Source organism: Leopardus geoffroyi, chromosome D1 (genome assembly GCF_018350155.1).
Source record: "Leopardus geoffroyi isolate Oge1 chromosome D1, O.geoffroyi_Oge1_pat1.0, whole genome shotgun sequence".
Lineage (NCBI taxonomy): Eukaryota > Metazoa > Chordata > Mammalia > Carnivora > Felidae > Leopardus > Leopardus geoffroyi.
The window spans coordinates 178,788-203,413 of NC_059329.1; the positions used below are offsets into that span (position 1 = coordinate 178,788).

Here is a 24,626-nt window from a genome sequence, read left to right on the forward strand (position 1 = left end):
CAAACAAAGCAGGAACAGACCCACAAAAAGACTGGTGGATGCCAGAGAGGAGAGGCATGTGGGGGATGGACAGAATGGGTGGAGGGGGGTGGGAGATAAAGAATTCTAGTTACGAAATGAAGAAGTCAAGGGGATAAAAGGCATGGAGTCAGAAACACAATCAGTGATACTGGAATAGTGTTGTTCGGGGACAGACGGTGGCTACATACACTTGCGGTGAGCACAGCATGATGTGCAGACATGTTGAATCACCATGTTGTGCACCTGAAGCTGATGGGACACTATGTGTCAACTATGTGTCAATTAAAAACACAGCTCTGCCTAATGTATATACACCAGGTATTAACATCTTCATTCAGGTCTTTCTAATACTTCCTCCCCCTTTTTTCTCTTACATTGAAATAAGGCCATTTATAGGTCAATGTTAATCAAGAAAACCTATCAGCTTGAGTGTGTTGCATGGCAAATGGATTATATTACCTAATTTAATCTTTTAGGTCATCTTGCTCAGTATGGTTAAATAATGTGTCCAAGATCATGTAGCCACTAAGTGTCAAAATCAAACATTAAATCCAGCTGTTAGGCCCCAAACCCTCTGCCTTTAATTTAAGGACTATGCCACTTTGTCCCTTCTTTGTAGAACGCTTTTCTCTTTTGAAAAGTGGGAAGAAGTAGGAAGCACGTAGGGCAAACACTATTCCCATTTTCCACATCAAAAAACTAAGGTTCCCTGAGGTCACATAGCCTCAGTGGCAGAGTTTACTCTTGGAGTTACAGCTTTGCTAGTTATTTCCGCCATCCTGAAGCTGCTGGTGTATTTAGAATGAAAATGTCCCTTGGGAGAATCAGGAGAGGAAGATGGAGTTCAAGCAGCTCTGGATGTTAGGCAATAAGGACGTATTTTAGGGAAGCCTATATGGGTGTGGGTACAGCACCTACCTGGGCACCTCTCTGTTAATCCTGCCAAGTGACCTATTACAATTCAGTGACTTCTAAACAGGCTATGCTTTCCTAACTGCAGGTCCAAACAGACTCCATGAAGGCAAACTGATGAAACAAATTCTGCCTAACGGAGACTGGCTCGTGCTCCTTCTAAACAGGTATCTAGTCAGATAGTACAAGGAAGTCACAAGGAAACAGCTTTATCCTTTTCATGAAACAGTCAATTAGGGGCCCAGGGACAAATGTTAAGGTGTGCAAGTACATATGTTCCCCATGTCCCCTGTCTATAGAGTGGTTAGGGGCTTGGGTTTTTCCACTCAAATACACCTGTAATCAAATCGCAGATCCTTCAGTTTTTAGCCATGTGATCTTAGATAAATTAAAATCATTCCATGAGGTAGGCGCTATTATTATTCCCATGTTACAAATGAGAAAACTGAGTGTTAGTTAGATTAAATAAGTGTTAAAGAAACTACACGTGCAGGGGCACCTGGGTGGCTCAGCTGGTTGAGTATCTTGGTTTCGGCTCAGGTCACGATCCCAGGCTGGTGAGATTGAGCCCCGCATCAGGCTCTGCGCTGATAGCTGCAGAGCCTGCTTGGGATTCTGTCTCTCCCTTTCGCTCTGTCCCTCCTCTGCTCATGCTCACTCTCTCTCAAAATAAATAAGTAAACATTAAAAAAATAGCTTTAAGAAAAAAGATTGTCTCTCTCCCTCTCTCTCTGCCCCTCTCTGCCTCAAAAGAGAAAGAAAGAAAGAAAGAAAGAAAGAAAGAAAGAAAGAAAGAAAGAAAGAAAAGGAAAGGAAAAAGAAAAAAAATTAAAAAAAAGAAAAGAAAAGAAAAGAAAAGAAAAAAGAAAAAAAAGAAACCACACATGCAAAGTACTTCGCATGGTGCTGAGCATTTGGCAAGCATTCCATAAAACACATTTACTTTATTCTATATCATCAAAGGCAAGATCTGAAAACAGGCTGTTTCTTGACATTTGTAAGTATCCTTGCAGCTAAAGGCAAAATTTATCTTGCTCTGAAACGTCTTTTCCCTCTTTCTCAGCCTCCTCAAATCCTATGCATCCTGCCCATACGCAGCTGAAATGCCATGTACCTGTACCTTCCCTGAAAACTAATCTGAATTAAATGTTGCTTCCTCTGGATTCCACAGCACATCACTTACAGTCCATCTAGTAACTTCACTTCTCTCTGTATCATATATATTTACGTGTGCATGTGTCTCTCAAGCCACCGTGACTTCCACCAGCTTATTCATCTCTCTGGCCTCAACAGCACGTCTCGCCATGCCGTGAACACGGACACAGTTCCAGAGGCTGTAGAGCACAGCATGCCTGGCCTCTGGTCCCAACCCTGCCAATTACCAGTTGTTGGTCTTGGGCTTTAAGTGACCTTTCTGTGCCTCCATTTCTTCATCTGCAAAGCAAGTAAGGTTCTCAAGGTTGTGATAAGAATTAGACATAAATGTAAAGTCTGCAGAACATGTCTAAATGGTGGTGACCACAAGTGTTACGACACATCATTGTAACAAAGAGCTTGTTGAAAAAAAATACAAAATCACCTCCTGTCCGCGGTAGCTAGCACAATCCTAAGCACCCATGGAAGCTTATTAATACACCTTGACGGATGAGTGAAGAGTGCAGTCCTTAACGTTACAGACCTACCTTGAACTCCTTCTCAATGTTGGCCAGAACGGCCAGCTCATTGCTGAGTTCTAAAGCTGTCATGACTGGGTCTTCACTGGACAGTGACAGGTAAGCTGGACTTGCCAGGCCCTTGTAGGCATTAATCCTAGATCTGGAGTGACTAAAGGAGTCGTGCTTCTGTTTCTGGCTGCACTCACTGCACTTGCAGAAATAGTCATGAGGCCGTTCAATCCGAGCACCCTTCCGCAAGAGGGTATGCACGATTTCGTATTCCTGGCAGTGGGCGGCCAGAATGATTGGAGTCACATCATGAGAGAACCGTGTTCCATCTTCATCGTAGGCATAAAAATCATCTTGCTGCAGTTCAGACTGGCTGGGGCTGGTTGCCAACCTCTTGCCTTCAGCAAAAGCTGGATGACTGAGAATAGCTTCCACGATCCGAACATAACCTTTACTAATAGCTAGAAGCAAAGCATCCCCAACACGAGAGAGGTTTTCTTTCTTGAGAAGAAGTTCTGTAATTTCCAGATGCTCGTTGGCCACGGCCAACTGCAGGGCATTCTGGCCCATGTAATCCACACAGTTAACATTGAGGGACAGACATTCTTCTAACATCTTCCTCACCACTGGGATGTTGCCATATTCAGCAGCATCTAAAAAACGTTCCTCCTCAATAGATAAGCTTGTTGAGCGATCGTTAAACATGTAAGCTGGTCCTCGGTTGGCTAACCTTCTCCCCTTCTCACGGAGAATCGTCTGCCGCCGGTGGGCCAGTCTGTTGTCGGTGTCCTGGCTATAAGGAAATAGAAAGATTGGGAACAAATCATATTAAGAGCATTTTAGTGAGCCAAATGACTTGCCATTCAACTAATGCAACCCTCAAGTATATGAGATGTTGTCTCATCATCTCTAGACCAACTATAATATAAATGAGAATGCATTTATTTGTTAATGGATTCCAAGAACTTCTTTAAGAAAGCCAAGCACTTTGCAGATTTTAACGTTTCCATTTGGAGTGGAGACTCTGGCAATTCCTATAATCTCTCTGTGCCATTGAAATAAGGATTAATGTGAGTGTTTCAATCACAGATAGTATAAGAAAGACCCACAATCAGTCACCAATATTATATACAGTGTGAAAATATTAAAAAATAGAGAAAATAGTAAATCCATTCAACACATACTTACTGGTTCCCTCCTATGCCAGGGCCAGGCACTGTATAAGGCCCAGGAAAATCAATGGTGACAAAAGTAGAAACTTTTCTGCCCTTACAAATCTTATACTCTACTGGGAGAAACTGGGAACTAGAACATTGCCTTGTTACCAGTTGTTTGTCATGATAAACCTATAGCAGGGTTATGTAGCATAGCTTCCAGGAGAAAGTTAAAGGCTAAGAATGGAAGGATGAGTACAAGTCAAGTGAGGGTGTGCTTTAGGAGGGTGGGACAGAGGTTGGGTACAGGCAGAGCGCTTTCTCCAATGGAAGGGTCAACCAGACACTATAGCACAGGTTTCATTAACAGGAACAGTTAAGACTTGGACTCTGCTAGGTGTTCTAAACATCACTGGAAATGAGAACATTACGAGTAAGGCACAGGTGGGAAGGAACACTTCTGTGATGGAGATGGGTCAAAGAGATGGCCAGCCTTTAGTGCAGGCCTTCAGTCTGTGATAGGAGACAGCGAGCCCTTCTCCAGTCAAATGCTACAATGGACATTTTCTTCCTTATTGATTTATAACTGTATGTCTTAAAGTTTACGGCTCAATCCTTATCACTGTCACTAACCACAGACTCAAAGGTACAATTCACTGCAGAACAGGGAAGGGCCATGTTAGGAGGGTGGGGGCTGAAAGGAAGGAAAAAGGTGTGGTTGGTGATAGATATGATAGATGTTTCCTCTCTTTGTAAATGTTTCCTAGAGCCATCCCTCTGAAGACTGTCACAAATTTCCCAGTACGAAGACAACTTAAATTGGTCCAAAGACCCCATAAATGATCTTCCCCTCCAATGTGGCCTAAATATCTTTCTCTACGAGTCCTTAACCACCTTGATATCCAATATCCAGGTAGTGTTGTCTACGGTTGTGTGATTCCCAAAGAAATAGCAAGATGTCAGCCAACTCACAAATGATTATGATTCTCCAAGGAGCTTCAACAGTATGCTGCCATATTAACCAATGTTTTCATTCACTCATTCAACAGTGAGCCCTCCAGCCATCCATGGTGTCTCTTCAAAAGCGACCAGCCTGATGTGTTATTAAAGAGACAACTTTGTAAATTTAAAAAATGATGTCAAGGGCAATGGCTACAACACCAGTAATTTCTAAAGTCAGTCTTTTGATATTGTATGGGGAACTTTTGTTAAGTATTAAGGGCATGATTTCTACATGTATTTTGCTTTCTGTAACTACTGCTTTGTTTTCCATTCCATTTTTAATGTTATCAAAGTTGTGCACATACACAAATAGAGGACTCTATATGCTTTATGAAAACAGCAGCCCTCTGTGTTTCATTTTCCCCACTTCCTGACCCCCAGAGGCAATAATGTCAACATTTTAGCTTATTATTTTACAATTTAAAAACTTACAGCCATACAACTTATTAATATTGTTATTTCTGAATTTCCAGGTTTGCAATTATCTATGGAATTCTCACCAAAGGTGAAATTCAGCCCACTTTAACAATCTCCCTGCCCCCGCACACACGCCCACATGGACACACCTCAAACACACCTCATGGTCCTTTATCATTCCAGGGTAGTTACAGCATAACTTTGGCTAGATAACTACTACATTACAAAATACAGTGATAGTCCTAGCTGTGACAAGGAGTGTACCATGGTGTCTTTCAGGATACTACTTCCCTATGTCCTGAAACCCAGTTGTTAATAATTCTCTTCCTGTATTCTACGCTTAATGTTCTATGTACTTATGACCAATGCAACAAAATTCTACTCTCCTTTGGTCTAAATCTTGTTTTAATTCATCCAACATCCTATGTATTTTTTTAATTTTAGCCTCTTGAAGAGTCTTTTCTGTAGCCTCCTGATCTGCTAACCTGGACATGGTTACAGTCTAGACTCAAGCGTATGTTGTCTTTGAATCTTCCTTTGGCATCATCCCAACAATTCTCTTTGCTTTGCTTTTATGTTGGGTTCCTTGTGTTCTGAATCCCAGACTCTCCTCTTTCTTAGCTCACTCCTGTGCCCTAGTATAGCACATGCTCCACTAGCTGACTGACAAAGTATGTGCAGGAGGTAAACTTCTTGAGATTTTGCATGTCTAAAAATGACTGTATTATTGACAACCTTAATTGGTAGTTTAGCTGGGTAGAGAATTCTAGGTTAACAATAATTTTCAAAGCTTTGTACTGTTACATTCTAGTTTTTGTAGTTGCTATTAGGAAATATGATTCTGGATGTTCTCTTTGTCTCTGGTGCCCTAAAATTACATAATTTTTTGTTGGAGGGAATCTCCTTTCTTCTGTGGTTCTGTGCACTCAGTACATCTTTTCATCTGGAGAAATGGGTGCTTTTCTGAGAAATATTTTTAACTCATTTCTCTGATAATTCTGCTTCCTGCTGTCAGTGTTGTTTCTGGGACTCCTTTTGGATGCTGGACATTCTGGGATTACCACTAAATTTTCTTATCTTTTCTGTCCAATTTTCCAGTTAATTGTGGGTTTGTTGTTTGGTTTTTGTTTTTGCATTACACTATGGACATTTCTTGCATTACACTATGGACAATTTCTATTATCCTCTAATATATCTTTTGAAAAATTTTCTCTGCTGCTATGTTTATAATTCTCAAGAACATTTTTTTTTGTTCTTTACAATACCTTTTCTTCAAGACAAAGACACATTATCTTCTCTTACCTAATCCAGAGACATTAGTGATAAAGACCACACAGACCAGAACACTTTAGAGAATTTACTCCTAAGTTGCTTTTTAATGTATATTATGTACTGTAGATTTTATATTAGAGTTTTTCATCCAAAAGCTAGTGACCCTTAGTAGGCATACTTTTCTATTTAAAAGAAATAAAATTAATTCTAATGTCTCTTCTAAGAGAATGCAATTTTCCCTCATAAAAAAATTTGCCAGCATCTAATGTCAGTTTTGGTGAAAGGCAATTCTTGGAGGTGAGTTTTTAGAAGAGCGGCATTATTTCTGACTTAACAGAATGGATGAAGTAGAAGCATGGAGAGTCTCGTCACGTGAGCAGCTATCATTCTTCTTCCCTCTAAGATTTTGAACCCCTTTCCCTCCTCTCTGTCACTCTTCTGGCCTCTAAAAACTCCCTCCAGCGTGTATTACCCCACAGCTGCTGCTGTAGATTGTAGACTAGAGGAACCACGAAGATCAGGGGGAGAGGAAGTGTTGCTAACCACAGAGAATGTGTTCAAAAAGAACAACTGTAAAATGAAGGGAGAAAAGAGCTAAGATCAGGGGATTTATGAAAGTGAGATGAAAAAGTACTATAGGGAGAACTTGGGGAAAGTTCCTGTAAAAACAAAACCAAAAAGGCATAAAATGGACACAAAATAGTACCAAGAACCAAGCCTCTGTTTTGTTCTTTTTCTTCCATAAGAATAAGAGAAATAATTACTCTAGCCTATGTCATAGGATTTTTCCAGGGTCAATTCAAATCACAAATTGGAAAGCATCTAAATTTGAGTTTCATTTTTTTTACAGCCACAGGAATATGCATTTATATGAACAAGAAGATCACCAACTTTACTACTTTTCAGCTGTTATTCACATGGAATACCCATGAAAGGCAAGGACTGAGATGGTAATTGAGAGGCTTTTGTCTCTTTAAAAAAAGGAAAATCATTATAAGTAATTTAACTTATATCTCAATTTTTAGTTTCCGAAGTACTATTTGTTCATATAACACCTCTAAATTTACACAGAGGTAGTTTTGTGACATCTTTAATTCTAAAATTTTAAAAGACTGATTTATGACTTTAATGCCTATTTATCTGAATAATGGCAGGCTCTATCCTAGCAAGCCACTGTTCTAAGGATACGTCCCATTTTCTTCTAGACTGTTATGGCTTTCCTACCTATAGCAGCCATTCTTTTGAGGAAAGAGCAAAAACATTTCCATAGAAAATGTTTTCTTCACGTTTAAAGCATCTCTTGTCCCACTGTGGCAACCATAAATATTAATCCTATGCAGTGACGTGAATTTCTGACACATTTTTTGGAAAGGCCTGGATTATCATTACCTCTCCAGTACTCTGTGGCCAGTAAAGCCTGATACAGGACACGTCTAGAGGCATTTGAGATTGCCCTAAGGAAGATAACCACTGCATGCTCTCGGAAGGCAGTTCTTGCACTGGTAGTGAGATAAACCAAGAGCTGCCAGTATGGTGACCCAACAAAATGCATACTTCGCTGCCTCTGGTCTTCCCTAACTGCAGTCTCAAAGGCTCCAAGTGGTGTTGCTTAACCCTGCATTTCAAATGCAAAAGCAAAACGTGTAAAACCACTTTTTCAGGAACACACATTTTAAGACTTTCAAGAAAGCTATGAGATGCTGCTAGATTACATTACCCCTCTGAGGGATTTTACAAGGCTACACTGTAGAACTGTACATTAATTGCAAAGTAACCTCATAAAACCGCCTACTAGAAAGAGGAACAACCGCCCAAAGCAATATATCAACAAAAGAGATATTTTCATTCCAGCTAAAGGGCACATTTTTGCAAAGTCAGTTCTTCTATTTAAGAAAAATATTTATTAAGAATTTTTCTTCATCCATTCAGCCATATTTAGCAGGATTAAATGTTTAGTAACCTACATTTTCATGTCTGTATTTTAAAAATTTGTTTTATCACAATATTTAAATATCAGTTCTAGGAAGGAATGTAAGTAGCCACTGCCCACTTGGTACTCAAATACTGATTAAGTCATGAAAATCAACGGTTTTTACATACCTCATTTTCCTGATTCTTTTTGCTGGCGAAATATTGCCTGTTGCCCCAGATAGCGAGAGATGAAATAATCCATCTCTATTGAAAATGCCAGCAATGCAAATTAGCTTCTGAGTCGAATGGACTGTGTGCTTTGAGTCCAGAGTATATGTAGTAATTCCTCTATTTCCTGTTCAAATATAATGTGCTTTTACCAAATGGAACTGCTCTTATACAAACTAAGCTTTACATTAAGTATCTAATTGAATTTTTTATTTTGTGTTTCCAAAATACTTGAAATTTTAAAATCAAAGCACAATTCTACCAAAGAAGACGTGTGAAAATATAAATGGCACATAACTATCCATGCAGCGTGGAACAGCCAAGATAGCAGATTGTTAGATTTAATCTGGGAAGGTGAAAATAAAGGAGATTCCAGGATATATATTTTATTACCTGCATGATTATACAAGGAAAAATTGGACTTGAGTACTGACAATTAACAGTCAACACAACTAGCAATTCTGCAGACCACTTTAGAAGGATGAATGATGAAAGTAGTTTTGTTCTAATTTATAACAATGAGATTATTTTCACTTTATCTGCTTAATTCCTGGCCACACACCCCTGGCCTTCTCTCCAGGGTTGAGGGAGCAGTAAACACTTAGAGTGGTTTTCCTACATCCAATGAGAGCAAGGAATATTTTGCTTTATTCACCAGTGGATCCCCAGTGCTTAGCAGAAAGGCACACTGCAAACCCTCACACAATTGTCTAACTCACGCGTCCTTCTCATCAAAGGAATTAAGGTCAAAGCCCAGAGCCCATTCATTCCGATTAAACCAAGAGCAAATACAAGGTACAGCCCTACAAACAAAACACGATGGTTGAACCTCAGTGTGTCCTGGGGTATGTACAACATTTTATATTACTTTCAAATTAGCATCGAGCTTAATAGGGAACAGAGGAAGTTGGAAGACATATCTTTTTAAGGGCGTCTTTGTGACTGCCTTGATCCAGAAGTAGAGATTTTCTTGTCCTTTCCTGTCACTGATTCTGCTCTCTGCATGTCCTTGACACTACACATAAAGCATAAACCCATTTTCACAACATATTACCAAATCCCTATGACTTCCAGAGAGTTTTCAAGATAGAAATTCTATATATATTATGATTCAGTTAGCTTCAATTTTCCCCTGTTCACTCAAATACTAACTTACTGAGTGATCCTTCACACATCACACCACCACCTTGTTCCAAGAGTGAAACACAGACTCCTGAACTGCTCGTCATGTTCAGTTGGGAGCCAGCTGGTTGTGTGTAAGTTACATATTTCTTGGTTATTTTTATCACCGACTGACATTTGCTTGTATAAATTAGAAGCCCAACTATGTAAGAGAATGAAAACAGTAGTAAATAATGAAAGTTATAGAAACTTTCTACATGATAACTAAGTCTGAAATGTCATTGTTTCTTTTTAGCCTCCACTTTCTGGATTATTCTAGGTATCATGGCTTCCTCCTTTGAAGTGTTCTTTGGTTGGTCTCTGGACACATGCATCTATTCTGGTCTATTTTAGTAGAGTACTCTTGAGAATATTAAAAAGTTGATGTGTAATACAAGCAAAATATATCCTAATTATCTCATCAAAGAAAGAGATTTAAACTATTTGCTTCTAATAGCAGAAACTGTCATAGTCCTGTGTATTACACAAACCTATTTTCCCATTCCACAAGTAACCTCTGTGTAAGACAGATTCCAGGCTGGAAAAAAACCAGCATACTTAAACTGGGTAATAGGAGGAGTTTAATGAAGAGACTCTAGGAATGTGTGGGCAGGAATTAGGGAAATCCAACATGGTGCCAACACTTTACCCAGGTCTAGGATGGTGCAGGATTAGGCCTGAAAGGGGCATAAGGAGGTAATAGTTACTGCAAGTTAGGATAACTATAAGGATAACACTTGACAGAGTTTCTGACCTTTGGAAGAGGGCAGCAGCCAACCCTCCAGGAGAGAGTTAGGGGAACTTATACCCTGACCTCCCTCTCTCGTGACCTCTGTTATCCCACAGGGACCTCCCATGGGCTGCACCCACTCAAAGCCTGGGGACAGAGGAGCCCACTGATATAGCCTGCACAGGCCTGCATTGATGTCCTCCCTAAGGAAGAGGACGGTGTGCGTGCAAAGTAGAAAGTGGACCAGAAGAGCCAGGCCAACAACAGCCAGCACACACTCTAAGAATGAGTCTGACTTTGCCATGATTAACTCCCTCAGAAACTACTGATGAAAGCACGTGCAGAGAGAAGATGGCAAGTGTACAATGTGTTTATTATGAACCCAGAGGCATCAGTTCTCATGTTTCTAGGCTTATTTTCCCTTCAATAAGCTAACTATCAGGAGAGACACTCATATTCAACTTCAGGCAGTACACTATCTTAAAAAATGAGCCCATAACTAAGATTCATCCACCTGAATTTTAAGTTAATACTCATAAGAGGCTTAACATGAGCAGTTCTGACTCTGAGGGTGGGAAGGAGAGTAATGTAATGTCATAGAAACATTCAGAATTGTTGAAATTGTGTGTTCAGCAGATGCTGAAGCTGTTGACTGCTGGAGGTCTCCATGCTAAAGGAACGGCCTTCACTAACAAGTCTGGAACACGCTCCCAAACTCCACCACAGGGGCCAGATCCAACTGCCCACGGGGCAGGTTAAATCTACACAAGCCTGGCATGAACAAGAGAGTGCAATACAGAGGGGACGATGACTGCATGACGTGGGGAACACTTCACCTGATTTAGAAAACAAACTTACAGAATGTCTTTCTTTGCTGATTTTAGACAGCTCTCAAACCTCATACCCACCATCAAGATCTTAACAGTTCACTCCTTCCTTCCTTCCTTCCTTCCTTCCTTCATTCATTCATTCATCATTTCAAACATTTACTGTCCCAGGCACTATGGCAGGCAATGGGAGATTCAGCAGGGAAGGACACTCAGAGGGCAGAAAAGAGAGCACTGGTTAAAGGCATGGATGTAAGAGTAACTAGACACAGGTTCAAGTTCTACCTGCCCATTGTTGACTCTCTGGCTTCCTAAAAAATAAGGATTATAATGATCCTATTTCCCAGGATTGGTGGGAGGGTTACAATATTGTGTGTATTTTACTTGGAAAATGTTATTTACAGCCCTGTCATGATACTACAAGTCTTAGTCATCTTAAGAACGTTATGTAGTACTCATTATTCTCATTGACATAAAGATAATGCAAGCCATTTAGTACTTGATAATAGTAAGCGCTCAATATGTAGTCTTAACTGTTATTATTCTACAGTATTTTCAAGTAATTAGTACTTGTCATAAACTGAAATACACTTATCCACCTTCAGTAAAAATGAGGTATGGCAATTTGGTAGAGTTTGATTTTGAACACACTTATTGTGTCAAGGAAATTGTAAGTTCACTATATACTTACCCCTAGGTTTTTAGCTTCTACATAAGACTATCAGGTGAGCTCCTATGAATATGTATATTATATTAACTAACTTCACTAGAACTGACAGGCTGAGAACTGACATTCACTAAAAGTTTACTATGTGCCAATCGCTTTATCAGTGTTATTTTGTTCAATTTTCCTATAGTTGGTGAAGTTGGCTTTATTACTTCTGCTTCACACGTAAAGAAATGTTCTGGGATTTGTCCAAAACAGAGATGATACACATTGGGGAAAGTGCTGTTGTTGTTATTATGTTTTAATACAGCTGAAAAAAGCTAAGATGGAATATCCTTAAAACAAAACAAAAATGAGGCCTCTACAATTCCTGAATAATACACAGAAAACTCTTTACTAAACTCATACTAGCAATAAATGGTAAAGCAAGGTTGTATACTTAGGTTCACAGATATTGTATTTCATTTTTATATCTTATTTTACTATTGTGAAAGATAGAGCTATAATTTTAAGTTTAATAAAATGAACAGCATGTATCCCCCACAACGAGCCCCCGTCTGAGGACTAGATCACTGATGACCTTGAGAAGCCCCGTTGTGCCCATTCTGAATCACTATCTGCCCCTACAACACTACCTGGCCTCTGCGGTGAACGTTCCTTCAACTTTACTATTTTTTTTAGCTCTTCCATCTTTGTAGTCCTAAACAATAGAGACTGGTTTGCAAAAAGGAGGTATTTAGCACAAACCCAACAGAGGAGGGAAGGGAAACACTGCCCCCGCTGGCAGAGCAGAGGCGTGCCTGCAGCTTTTCGGAGAGCTCATCCGCACCCCGCCCCCACCCCACGTGAGTTAGTTGGAGTGACCACGAGTGGGTCCTGGGACACACAGGTGACATCAGGCTGCTGTTCTTGCCTCTCTTACAGAGGAACAGGTCAAGGCAAAACCCCTCGGAGGGAAGGGAGGACTCACCGTTTCTCTACTCTTCCGTAACACCAACGTTGTCAGCCAAGGTCTTTTGCATCATCTCCTTTTCTGTGCTTTCAAAAACCAATTTCACCAAAACAAAACACTGCATTACACTGCAGGCTTCAGAGTGTGACTACAGCTATAGTTGCTAGAAAGCTCCCACTTCCACTGGGCCAACAATGGAACGTGTCTACTTCCATTGGCACAGCTACATTCCGCCGTCAGGGGCCTGGTCAGCAAGCTGCAGTAGAAAATGGGATTTTCCAGGTGGCTAGAGCTATAAAAGTTATACGACTTCCCTGAAGATGGGTGAAAAGGAAAACCACTGAAACCATTGCTTTGGTGCAACACAAAGCAAACTTGCTGACTAACTCCTAGAGGCTTTGGAATCACATGTACAAAAAAACAAGGCTCTACATTTCTATGGAAAAGTTATTCTTATTTTACCCTTCTTCTTTCATGGCAAAAACAAACTTCAGTCCCTGTACAGGCAACCACACCATTTTGATGAACTGCATTATATTGCTATGCGAGTAAGTTTAAAATTGAGAGCGGGGCCCAAGTTTCAGGTTTTCTCTATGCATCCTACTCGGCGATTCCTTATTAACACCCTGAGTCACAGAGTGAATGTGGGTGCACAGGATATATTTCTGCATCACTTCTGCTTTATCCACCAAGGCACGAACAGTGAAACCACAGACCAAAATGCCAGGTGAGCACTTAGAAACAGTGTCTTTCAGGGGCGCCTGTGGGCTCAATCAGTTAAGTATCCGACTTCGGCTCAGGTCATGATCTCACAGTCCACGATCTCACAGTTCATGAGTTTGAGCCCTGCGTCAGGCTCTGTGTTGATGGCTCAAAGCCTGGAGCCTTCTTCGGATTCTGTGTCTCCCTCTCTCTCTGCCCCTCCCCCACTGGCATGCTCGCTCTCTCTCGCTCTCTCAAAAATAAATTAAAACATTAAAAATTTTTACAAAAAAGAAAGAAGTGGTGTCTTTCAACCTTCTCACTTTTCAAGTACCTGTCTTAAGTTTTTTAAGAAGAGGAAATGTGTAAAAATTATTTTCTAATGATATCAGATACTTTCCACGTGAGGAAAGTAAGGCCCCCCGTAACTTACCCAATGTTAAACAGCGACCTATAACCTTAAACTATTGACTCCTTCTTCACCCCAAGACGTTATTGATGTGGGAAACAAAGGCAAAAGAAAAAAATGAAATTTCCTTACTACCCATTGACAACTCCTTGAAACAGGCAGAGCGACCTTCCTCTGGGAGCTCAGCTGCCTGGATGATGACATTTTGCTAAATGTCATCTTAGCCTGACGCCTCAGGATTCTGTAAACCTACTTTAATATGTATAACTTCCTTTGGAGGGGCGCCTGGGCCACTCAGTTGGATGAGCATTTGACTTTTGATCTCAGCTCAGGTCATGATCTCACAGGTTCGTGGGTTCAAGCCCCACATCAGGCTCTGTGCTGACAGTGCACAACCTGCTTGGGATTCTCTCTCTCCCTCTCTTTCTGCCCCTGTGTCACTCACTTCCTCTCTCAAAATAGATAAACTTGAAAAAAAAAAAAAGACCCCTTCTCACAAGGGGCTTTAAAAGTAAAGCCCCCATCTTTAACATTCTAAGTCTCCACTTCCTGCTTTTTCCCCGCATCTTACCACATATCACCATCATCTATATTTTACCTATTTGTCTTATTTATGATCTGTCTCTCTCACAAGAATGTAGTCCTGCGAGGGCATTCTACACACTTCCCAATGCCTGGGGCAGTGCCTGCACTTGTGAGGTCCCAGGGAACATCTGTTGAATGAATGGAAAAGTATACAGATATAGCCTGAATTGACTGGTGTAAGGATTTGAATGTCTCTCCAGTGCCGGCATTACACAAAGTTTTTTTTAGGAGGTCAATAAAATCTATAAAGCTCTCCCAGATTAGAAACAGAAAAGAGAGAAAATACAAATTACTAATGCCAAGAAAGAAAGAGGTACATCATTACAGATTCTGCAGGCATTGAAAGGACAGTAGCATATGATAGACTACCTCATGCTTATAAATTTCATAACTCGGACTAGCAAAAACATTTTTAGATACAACACTAAAAGCATGATCCATGAATTTTAAAAAATTGGTACGTTGGGTGTCATCAAAATGAAGAACTTTCAGTTTTTGAAAGACACTGTTAAAATAATAAACAATAAGCCACAGTTTGGAGAAAATGTTTGCAAATCACCTACCTGATAAATGAGCTGTATCCAGAATAAAGAATGTACAATATTCAGTAATAAAAATCTAATAAAAAAGAGCAAAAAGAACCCAATAATATGAAGAATCCAATTAAAATAAGCAAAACTTTGATAGACATTTCACCAATGCTTAAGCATGAATGATAAGTAAGCACAGAAAAAGCCACTCAATGTTATTAGCCAACAGAGACGGAAATGGTGACCTCTGTAAGGCACACTGCACGTCTATGAGAATGGCCAAAATTAACAGGAATAATTGTGCCATACTCCAGTGAGGATGCAGGACAATGGGAACTTTTTTCTGTTCCGACTACTATTATTTTACTACTACTACTACTACTACTACTACTACTACTATGCAAGATTTCTAGTTCACTAACATCCCCTTCTGTATATGGAGAGTTCAGACACTTTAGCGGACTGTTGGCTGTCTTGATGCAGGAGACGGGGCTGTGGACCCTTCAAGTTGTTGGTTATCTACCTTATTCTAAGACAAAACCTTTTTCCTTTTTGCTCTTTTTCCCTTTCACTAGCTAATAGCCAAAAGACACTTCACTTTTGCCTTTCTCTCTAGATCAGACACATCATGAAGCATACTTTTTCAAAGTGTGCATGCTTCCAAGTCCTGTCTACGCTCTGATCTACCAGGGCACCGTCTTTAGGATTTTTCAGACGGGAGGTCAGCTTAGTCTTTCTGGCAGTAGTTTTAGAGAAACCCAAAGCCGTTTGCTAGTTTTCTTCTGATCTCTCTCCCGTAGTTTTTCTTGCTCTGTCCTTGCTTGTTCCAGAGCAGGCCAGGGTGGAGGAGGGCAGGGGAGCAGGATGTGAGAACTTGCATTAGGATCTAGTAGGACTTTCTCTTGTGGTTATTTTGAACTTTGGTCACCTCCTGTTGTAGGGGCCAAGGGCAGGCTGCCCCAAGATGGGCCGCTTTGTCATGAACATTATTCTGAGTAAAATCAATCCAAACCCAGCAGATTCAGGAAAAGCTCTTTACCTCCCCCTCAATTGCCTGCTTGTACCGGGAAGAGATATTAACAGAGATTCCTCTCCAGCAAAGGAACTCATCTGTGTAACAGAGCAGCCCTGTTTTCCCAAACATCTCCTCTCACCTTCCTGCTAATGGCCTTCATGTCCTCTGTGTCTGCTTCCCGTCCTCCAACTTGACCCCAGTCCTGAGCTCCCGGAAACATCACGATGCCTCACTGTTTTTGGAACTCCTGGATTGTGTGGACTCCCTGTATGTACTCCTAGTAGATGTGATTTTCTCCTGTTAATGTGTCTCATGCCAATTTGATCTAAGTCCAGCTAGAAGAACCACATGGCAGGAAAGGTCTTCCTCCCAACACTGTCTTCAGGTTATGCCATAGGCACGGTTTCTGTGCAGCTTATTTGCCTCTTCTTATTCTGTATTGTCTCTGGGATAAACCAGCAGATGGGAAGCTGAAGAGTAACCACTGTCTCTCACTACCTGGAATTTTCTCTTCTTTCTTCTTTCTCATGAAACATTTTGAACCAGTCATACCAGAAGTAAAACATACATTCCACTAAACTTTGGAGACTAATTCTGTAATAAAACTAATTTCAATCCTCAATGGAGAGTAAAAAAGCAAAAAGCCCATATTTTCCCTAAGGTTAGGTAGGCGTCCATTTCACTGATACTTATTTCGGGCTTAATTGGAAAGACTAAACCATTTCAGTGGTTCTACATTTGAGATGACCATTTCAGGCGTGTGAGTAGAAAATAAACTTGTTTAAAATCTAAGGTTGCACAAAAAGACTAAGAATGGATATGGTGATTCTCTGTGAAATTTTCTTCCTCTTCCATGTCAACTTTTTTTTTTTAATTTTTTTTTCAACGTTTATTTTATTTTTGGGACAGAGAGAGACAGAGCATGAACGGGGGAGGGGCAGAGAGAGAGGGAGACACAGAATCGGAAACAGGCTCCAGGCTCTGAGCCATCAGCCCAGAGCCCGACGCGGGGCTCGAACTCACGGACCGCGAGATCGTGACCTGGCTGAAGTCGGACGCTCAACCGACTGCGCCACCCAGGCGCCCCATCTTCCATGTCAACATTTGAGGAAAACATTCTTTCCTCTCTTACTTCTGTCATCCCTGTGTTCCTTTGTCATTTTAAAATTATAATGGCTGTTAATTTGAGAGACATATCTCTGAGCAGACTGACTTTGTGCTTGCCTGAGTCAGCGGGGAACACTCAGTGCTACCCAGAGCCTTCCTCCAAATGACTCCTTTGCATTCCTTCCATCTAAAAGTAGCCTCTCTTCCGGGGCGCCTGGGTGGTTCAGTCAGTTGAGCGTCCAACTTTGAATCAGGTCAAGATCTAGCAGTTCATGAGTTCGAGCCCTACATCAGGTTCTCATAGCTTGGAGCCTGGAGCCTCCTTCAGATTCTTTGTCTCTCTCTCTCTCAAAACAGGCTCTCTCTGGAGCCTTCTCTCTCTCTCTCTCTCTCTCTCTCTCTCAAAAATAAATAAACATTAAAAAAAAAAGTAGCCTCTCTTCATATTACTTATAGAGGCTGCCTTTGGGCAAATAGGCATTGAGCGATGGAATACAGACAGTCCCATCAGACAACCCACCTGAAAACATCCACAGGCCCTAACTAACCAATGGGCTACTTACAAGTGCACAGTTTCCAAAAAAGGGAAAGTTCCATGCGTCAACTCCATCCTATCTTCTCCTTTGCCCTTGAAAAACAGCTCCCCACCCACCGCCTCCTGGGAGACAGTCTCTCCTCTGCTGTACTGGTGCCGTCAATAAACCTCTATTGTGTCTGTTTTGCCCAGGTGAATTTTGTCACCATCAGTGCCACTGGCTTCCTCCTGATCATCCCACCACGTTTGGAGGTCCCCATCCTATCAAGACAGACACCTCATTACTTTTATCTATATTGTGGTCTTACGTATTTTTTTTTTTTACAACTTTGGAATTGTAGGCCCATCGTGGACACTGAGTACATTTACCATCATATAAAGGGCCTTCAACATCTGTCAGGGCTTCAAGTGTAATTCTACCACAGTGCAAGAGCTTTCATTAAAAAGTGGAGTCTTTCATTTCAGTATCCCCTATTTCTCAAAATCGTGAGTAGTATGTGGTAGGGTATGTATGTATACAGTATATGCAATCTTGATCTACAAAACACAACAAAATCTCATCACAAAGGTTATCTATGGGTGACTGGGGAATTTCCTACAGTGCTTTTTTTTTTTTAAGAGGAAAGCCAGAATTTTAATGGCATTTTTCCAGATAAAAATTTTATTTCACTCTTTAATAAAAATTGTCTACATTTAAGGTGCACAACATGATTTAATAGACATATACACAGTGAAATGATTACAACAATCGAGTTGATTAATTTATGCCTCTGCTCACATAGTTACATTTTTCCTCTGCATTGAGAGTACATGAAATCTACTCTCTTAGCAAAGTTCTGGTATTGATGAGGGATAGAAGCAGAGAAATATTCACATTTAGCCCAGAGAGCTGACCCATACCCTGCCTAGTTCTAAAAAGCATCAAATACGTGCTGGCTGCTACAGCCTTAAAGGGGCTCATGACTGCCTGCACATCACACCAATAGTTCATATCAAACTGCATGATAAGCACCAGACAAATCTTGCAAAAGTAGTTTTACAAATAGAAAATTGAAGAAGACATTTATGATCTAATACTCTGCACGCCCCCTCCTCCTTGAGCACTAAGGATATACGCACCAGCTTCATACAGCAAAAGTACAGCTCGTTCTGCCCATGGGTCCGGTCCCCACGTTACTTAAATAAATTTCATAAGTTGCACCACAAAACGTCCAGTCAGGCTCAACGATCTTGCAATGATCGGTGCAGAATTGCTATCATTGTTATGCTCCACATTAGATCTCTAGACTGTCTGTACTACACAACTCAATTTTGTGTCCTGGACCAATATGTCTCCATTTCCCCACCTCTCTGTCCCTGGGCATCAGCATTCTATCTTCTGCTTCTCTGTAGTCAACTTTGTTAGAGTCCACATATGAGTAAAATCAGCCCACACTACTTTTTAAGTAATTTATTTTTCTCTGATACAAAAAAACACCTACTTCATTCATTTTCCAATCCTTTCTCACTTTGTAACCTTTAGACATACATATGCATCTAGAAAATTTCATTTCCTAGCTTAAAATAGGTGAATACTTTAAGTAGAAATCTAAAAGGAATTGTTAAAAACATGAAAGTATGTAAAAATCTAGTATTTTTTATTTGATTTGATTTTTGTATAACCATGGAGAAACAAACAAAATGAAAGTAAACATCTCCAAGTAATGATGTTTTTGGAACAAAAAAACAATGGTTGTTAGTCTAACCCTCGCCTTGGCAAAGCATGTTGGCCCTGGAGCCAGGTGGAATTTGGTTTGTCTTCCAGACTTGTGACTTATACAGAGTGCAATCCTGAGGGAGTAACTTAATCTCTGAGATTAATTAATTCTCTGATAATGGGGAACAAGAAGACTAACCTTGCAGGTGTGTTTTAGCGAGTAGGAACAATTTCACAATGGCCCATGGCAAGATGCTTAGCCCTAGAGTTTTCAGGATTTGGTGAGGGAATGGAAAACAAGACACTAGGATGAAACGTGTATTTCTGGTTTGGATGGAAGGATCTGAACTGAGACCGAGATGATGGGAACGAATTAGCCAGGCAGAGCTTCCGTAAGGGAAAAGAAGATGTTCTAGAAAGCAGGGATGAACGCACACAAGGAAGAAGGTGAGCAAGAACATATAACGTATCTGTGGAACTCTCGTTCGTTTAATACGCCTTGAAGGCCAAGTGCAGCAAGACAAGTAGAAATCGGGATGGTAGGAAAATGGCAGTGCAATGCCGGAAGATCTCTCAAATTATAACGTTTGGACTTTATTCTGAGGATGATGTGGACACAACGAAAGCATCTAACTCGGGTTTGGAGTGGAGAGGAGCAAGGGAAGAGGCCAACGACCAGTGAGAAGACTTGTGGCTGAAAGCTGAGTGCCATCCAGTGGCGGCCTGAGGTAAGGTAGCAGGAATGGGGTCTGAGGAGCACCCTGGGAATGCCTTCCCTGACCCCCGGTTGGGGTGGCTGCTTCTCTTCGGTACTCCACAGCCCTCTGTGCTGGCTGCCTCCACCACAGGGTGCCTATTGCTGTGTGGTCCTGTGACGCAGCAGAGGGTAAGTCCCAGGCAGACAAGAACCAAGCTCTGTCTCCAGCCCTCACACCGTTTCTGGCGTGCGGAGTTCAAAACATATGCATTAGTAAAAGTGTAAATATGAATTTCTCTCTTCTGCTATACACCTGTGCTTGTAACAACGACCACTCACAGGGATGATGCAGACACCTCTAATTAATGGGAGTGCCTCCAAAGGAGAGAGGACGACACCATTATCCTCATAAAAGTTTTGAGTGCTGGGGCGCCTGGGTGGCTCAGTCGGCTGGACGTCCGACTTAGGCTCACGTCATGATCTCATGGTTCGTGGATTTGAGCCCCATATGGAGTTCTCTGCTGATGGCTCAGAGCTTGGAGCCTGCTTCAGATTCTGTGTCTCCCTCTCTCTCTGCCCCTCCCCTGCTCATGCTCTGTCTCTCTCTCTCTAAAATAAATAAAACAATAAATTTTTTTAAATAAATAAAAGTTTTGAGTCATAATTTCCATGTGAAATTGTATTAAACACTGAACATTAACTACGGTATATTTTCTGCCCTTAGAAGCTTATATATAAGCTATATATATTTTTAACTGTCAAAAAAATAAATTTCTGTATATTTTAGTTTCCTTTTTTTCTTTTTAAAATCAGGATTAATTTACCCAAGGGATACAGGAATACTGATGCATAGGGGCACTTGTACCCCAATGTTTATAGCAGCACTTTCAACAATAGCCAAATTATGGAAAGAGCCTAAATGTCCATCAACTGATGAATGGATAAAGAAACTGTGGTTTATATACACAATGGAGTACTAGGTGGCAATGAGAAAGAATGAAATACGGCCCTTTGCAGCAACGTGGATGGAAGCTAAGTGAAATAAGCCAGAGAAAGACAGATACCATATGTTTTCACTCTTATGTGGATCCTGAGAAACTTAACAGAAACCCATGGGGGAGGGGAAGGAAAAAAAAAAAGAGGTTAGAGTGGGAGAGAGCCAATGCATAAGAGACTCTTAAAAACTGAGAACAGGCGGCATAGGAGGACGCTGGGCTCACCGCGCGTCCTGCTGATCACTTAGATTCCACCTACACCTGCCTAAATAACCCAGAAAACCACCAGAGGATTAGCAGAGCGGAGTCGCCGGAGCCCAGCGCAGACGAGAGGCTCACGGAAGAGGGTAGGAAGGGCGGCGAGGCGGTGCGCGCTCCACGGACTGGCGGGAGGGAGCCGGGGCGGAGGGGCGGCTCGCCGGCCAAGCAGAGCACCCGAGTCTGGCTTGCAAAAGCGAGGGGCCGGACGGACTGTGTTCCGACAGCAAGCGCGACTTAGCGTCTGGGAGGTCCTAAGTTAACAGCTCTGCTCGGAAAGCGGGAAGGCTGGAGGACAAAGGGAGGGAGAGCTGCTGAGCCCCCAGACGACAGAGCTCAGCTTGGTGGGGAACAAAGGCGCTCACCAGCGCCATCTCCCCCGCCCATCCCCCAGCCAAAATCCCAAAGAGAACCAGTTCCTGCCAGGGAACTTCCTCGCTCCGCGCAAACACCCAACTCTGTGCTTCTGCGGAGGAGCCAAACCTCTGGCAGCGGATCTGACTCCCTCCCGCTGCCACAGGGCCCCTCCTGAAGTGGATCACCTAAGGAGAAGCGAGCTAAGCCTGCCCCTCCTGCCCCTGTGCACCTTGCCTACCCACCCCAGCTAATACGCCAGATCCCCAGCATCACAAGCCTGGCAGTGTGCAAGTAGCCCAGACGGGCCATGCCACCCCACAGTGAATCCCGCCCCTAGGAGAGGGGAAGAGAAGGCACACACCAGTCTGACTGTGGCCCCAGCGGTGGGCCGGGGGCAGACATCAGGTCTGACTGCGACTCCGCCCACCAACTCCAGTTATACACCACAGCACAGGGGAAGTGCCCTGCAGGTCCTCACCACGCCAGGGACTATCCAAAATGACCAAACGGAAGAATTCCCCTCAGAAGAATCTCCAGGAAATAACAACAGCTAATGAACTGATCAAAAAGGATTTAAATAATATAACAGAAAGTGAATTTAGAATAATAGTCATAAAATTAATCGCTGGGCTTGAAAACAGTATAGAGGACAGCAGAGAATCTCTTGCTACAGAGATCAAGGGACTAAGGAACAGTCACGAGGAGCTGAAAAACGCTTTAAATGAAATGCAAAACAAAATGGAAACCACCACGGCTCGGATTGAAGAGGCAGAGGAGAGAATAGGTGAACTAGAAGATAAAGTTATGGAAAAAGAGGAAGCTGAGAAAAAGAGAGATAAAAAAATCCAGGAGTATGAGGGGAAAATTAGAGAACTAAGTGATACGCTAAAAAGAAATAATATACGCATAATTGGTATCCCAGAGGAGGAAGACAGAGGGAAAGGTGCTGAAGGGGTACTTGAAAAAATAATAGCTGAGAACTTCCCTGAACTGGGGAAGGAAAAAGGTATTGAAATCCAAGAGGCACAGAGAACTCCCTTCAGACGTAACTTGAATCGATCTTCTGCACGACATATCATAGTGAAACTGGCAAAATACAAGGATAAAGAGAAAATTCTGAAAGCAGCAAGGGGTAAACGTGCCCTCACATATAAAGGGAGACCCATAAGACTCGTGACTGATCTCTCTTTTGAAACTTGGCAGGCCAGAAAGAATTGGCACGAGATTTTCAGTGTGCTAGACAGAAAAAATATGCAGCCGAGAATCCTTTATCCAGCAAGTCTGTCATTTAGAATAGAAGGAGAGATAAAGGTCTTCCCAAACAAACAAAAACTGAAGGAATTTGTCACCACTAAACCAGCCCTACAAGAGATCCTAAGGGGGACCCTGTGAGACAAAGTACCAGAGACAACACTACAAGCATAAAACATACAGACATCACAATGACTCTAAACCCGTATCTTTCTATAATAACACTGAATGTAAATGGATTAAATGCGCCAACCAAAAGACATAGGGTATCAGAATGGATAAAAAAACAAGACCCATCTATTTGCTGTCTACAAGAGACTCATTTTAGACCTGAGGACACCTTTAGATTGAGAGTGAGGGGATGGAGAACTATTTATCATGCTACTGGAAGCCAAAAGAAAGCTGGAGTAGCCATACTTATATCAGACAAACTAGACTTTAAATTAAAGGCTGTAACAAGAGATGAAGAAGGACATTATATAATAGTTACAGGGTCTATTCATCAGGAAGAGCTAACAATTATAAATGTTTATGTGCCGAATACCGGAGCCCCCAAATATATAAAACAACGACTCATAAACATAAGCAACCTTATTGATAAGAATGTGGTAATTGCAGGGGACTTTAACACCCCACTTACAGAAATGGATAGATCATCTAGACACACGGTCAGTAAAGAAACAAGGGCCCTGAATGAGACATTGGATCAGATGGACTTGACAGATATATTTAGAACTCTGCATCCCAAAGCAACAGAATATACTTTCTTCTCGAGTGCACATGGAACATTCTCCAAGATAGATCATATACTGGGTCACAAAACAGCCCTTCATAAGTTTACCAGAATCGAAATTATACCATGCATACTCTCAGACCACAATGCTATGAAGCTTGAAATCAACCACAGAAAAAAGTCTGGAAAACCTCCAAAAGCATGGAGGTTAAAGAACACCCTACTAACGAATGAGTGGGTCAACCAGGCAATTAGAGAAGAAATTAAAAAATATATGGAAACAAACGAAAATGAAAATACAACAATCCAAATGCTTTGGGACGCAGCGAAGGCAGTCCTGAGAGGAAAATACATTGCAATCCAGGCCTATCTCAAGAAACAAGAAAAATCCCAAATACAAAATCTAACAGCACACCTAAAGGAAATAGAAGCAGAACAGCAAAGACACCCCAAACCCAGCAGAAGAAGAGAAATAATAAAGATCAGAGCAGAAATAAACAATATAGAGTCTAAAAAAACTGTAGAGCAGATCAACGAAACCAAGAGTTGGTTTTTTGAAAAAATAAACAAAATTGACAAACCTCTAGCCAGGCTTCTCAAAAAGAAAAGGGAGATGACCCAAATAGATAAAATCATGAATGAAAATGGAATGATTACAACCAATCCCTCAGAGATACAAACAATTATCAGGGAATACTATGAAACCTTATATGCCAACAAATTGGACAACCTGGAAGAAATGGACACATTCCTGAACACCCACACTCTTCCAAAACTCAATCAGGAGGAAATAGAAAGCTTGAACAGACCCATAACCAGCGAAGAAATTGAATCGGTT

General features: G+C 41.5%; 1 protein-coding gene across 4 annotated transcripts in view; it reads right to left on the minus strand.

Moving 5' to 3' along the window:
- TRPC6 (transient receptor potential cation channel subfamily C member 6) overlaps nucleotides 1–24,626 on the minus strand; it is a 137,860-nt gene that overhangs the window by 39,334 nt on the left and 73,900 nt on the right. For all 4 annotated transcript variants that reach the window (XM_045482599.1, XM_045482600.1, XM_045482597.1 and 1 more), the window contains exon 2: nucleotides 2,616–3,390. In XM_045482599.1, the coding sequence (XP_045338555.1) occupies nucleotides 2,616–3,390 (775 nt within the window). The remainder of the gene's footprint in view (nucleotides 1–2,615; nucleotides 3,391–24,626) is intronic.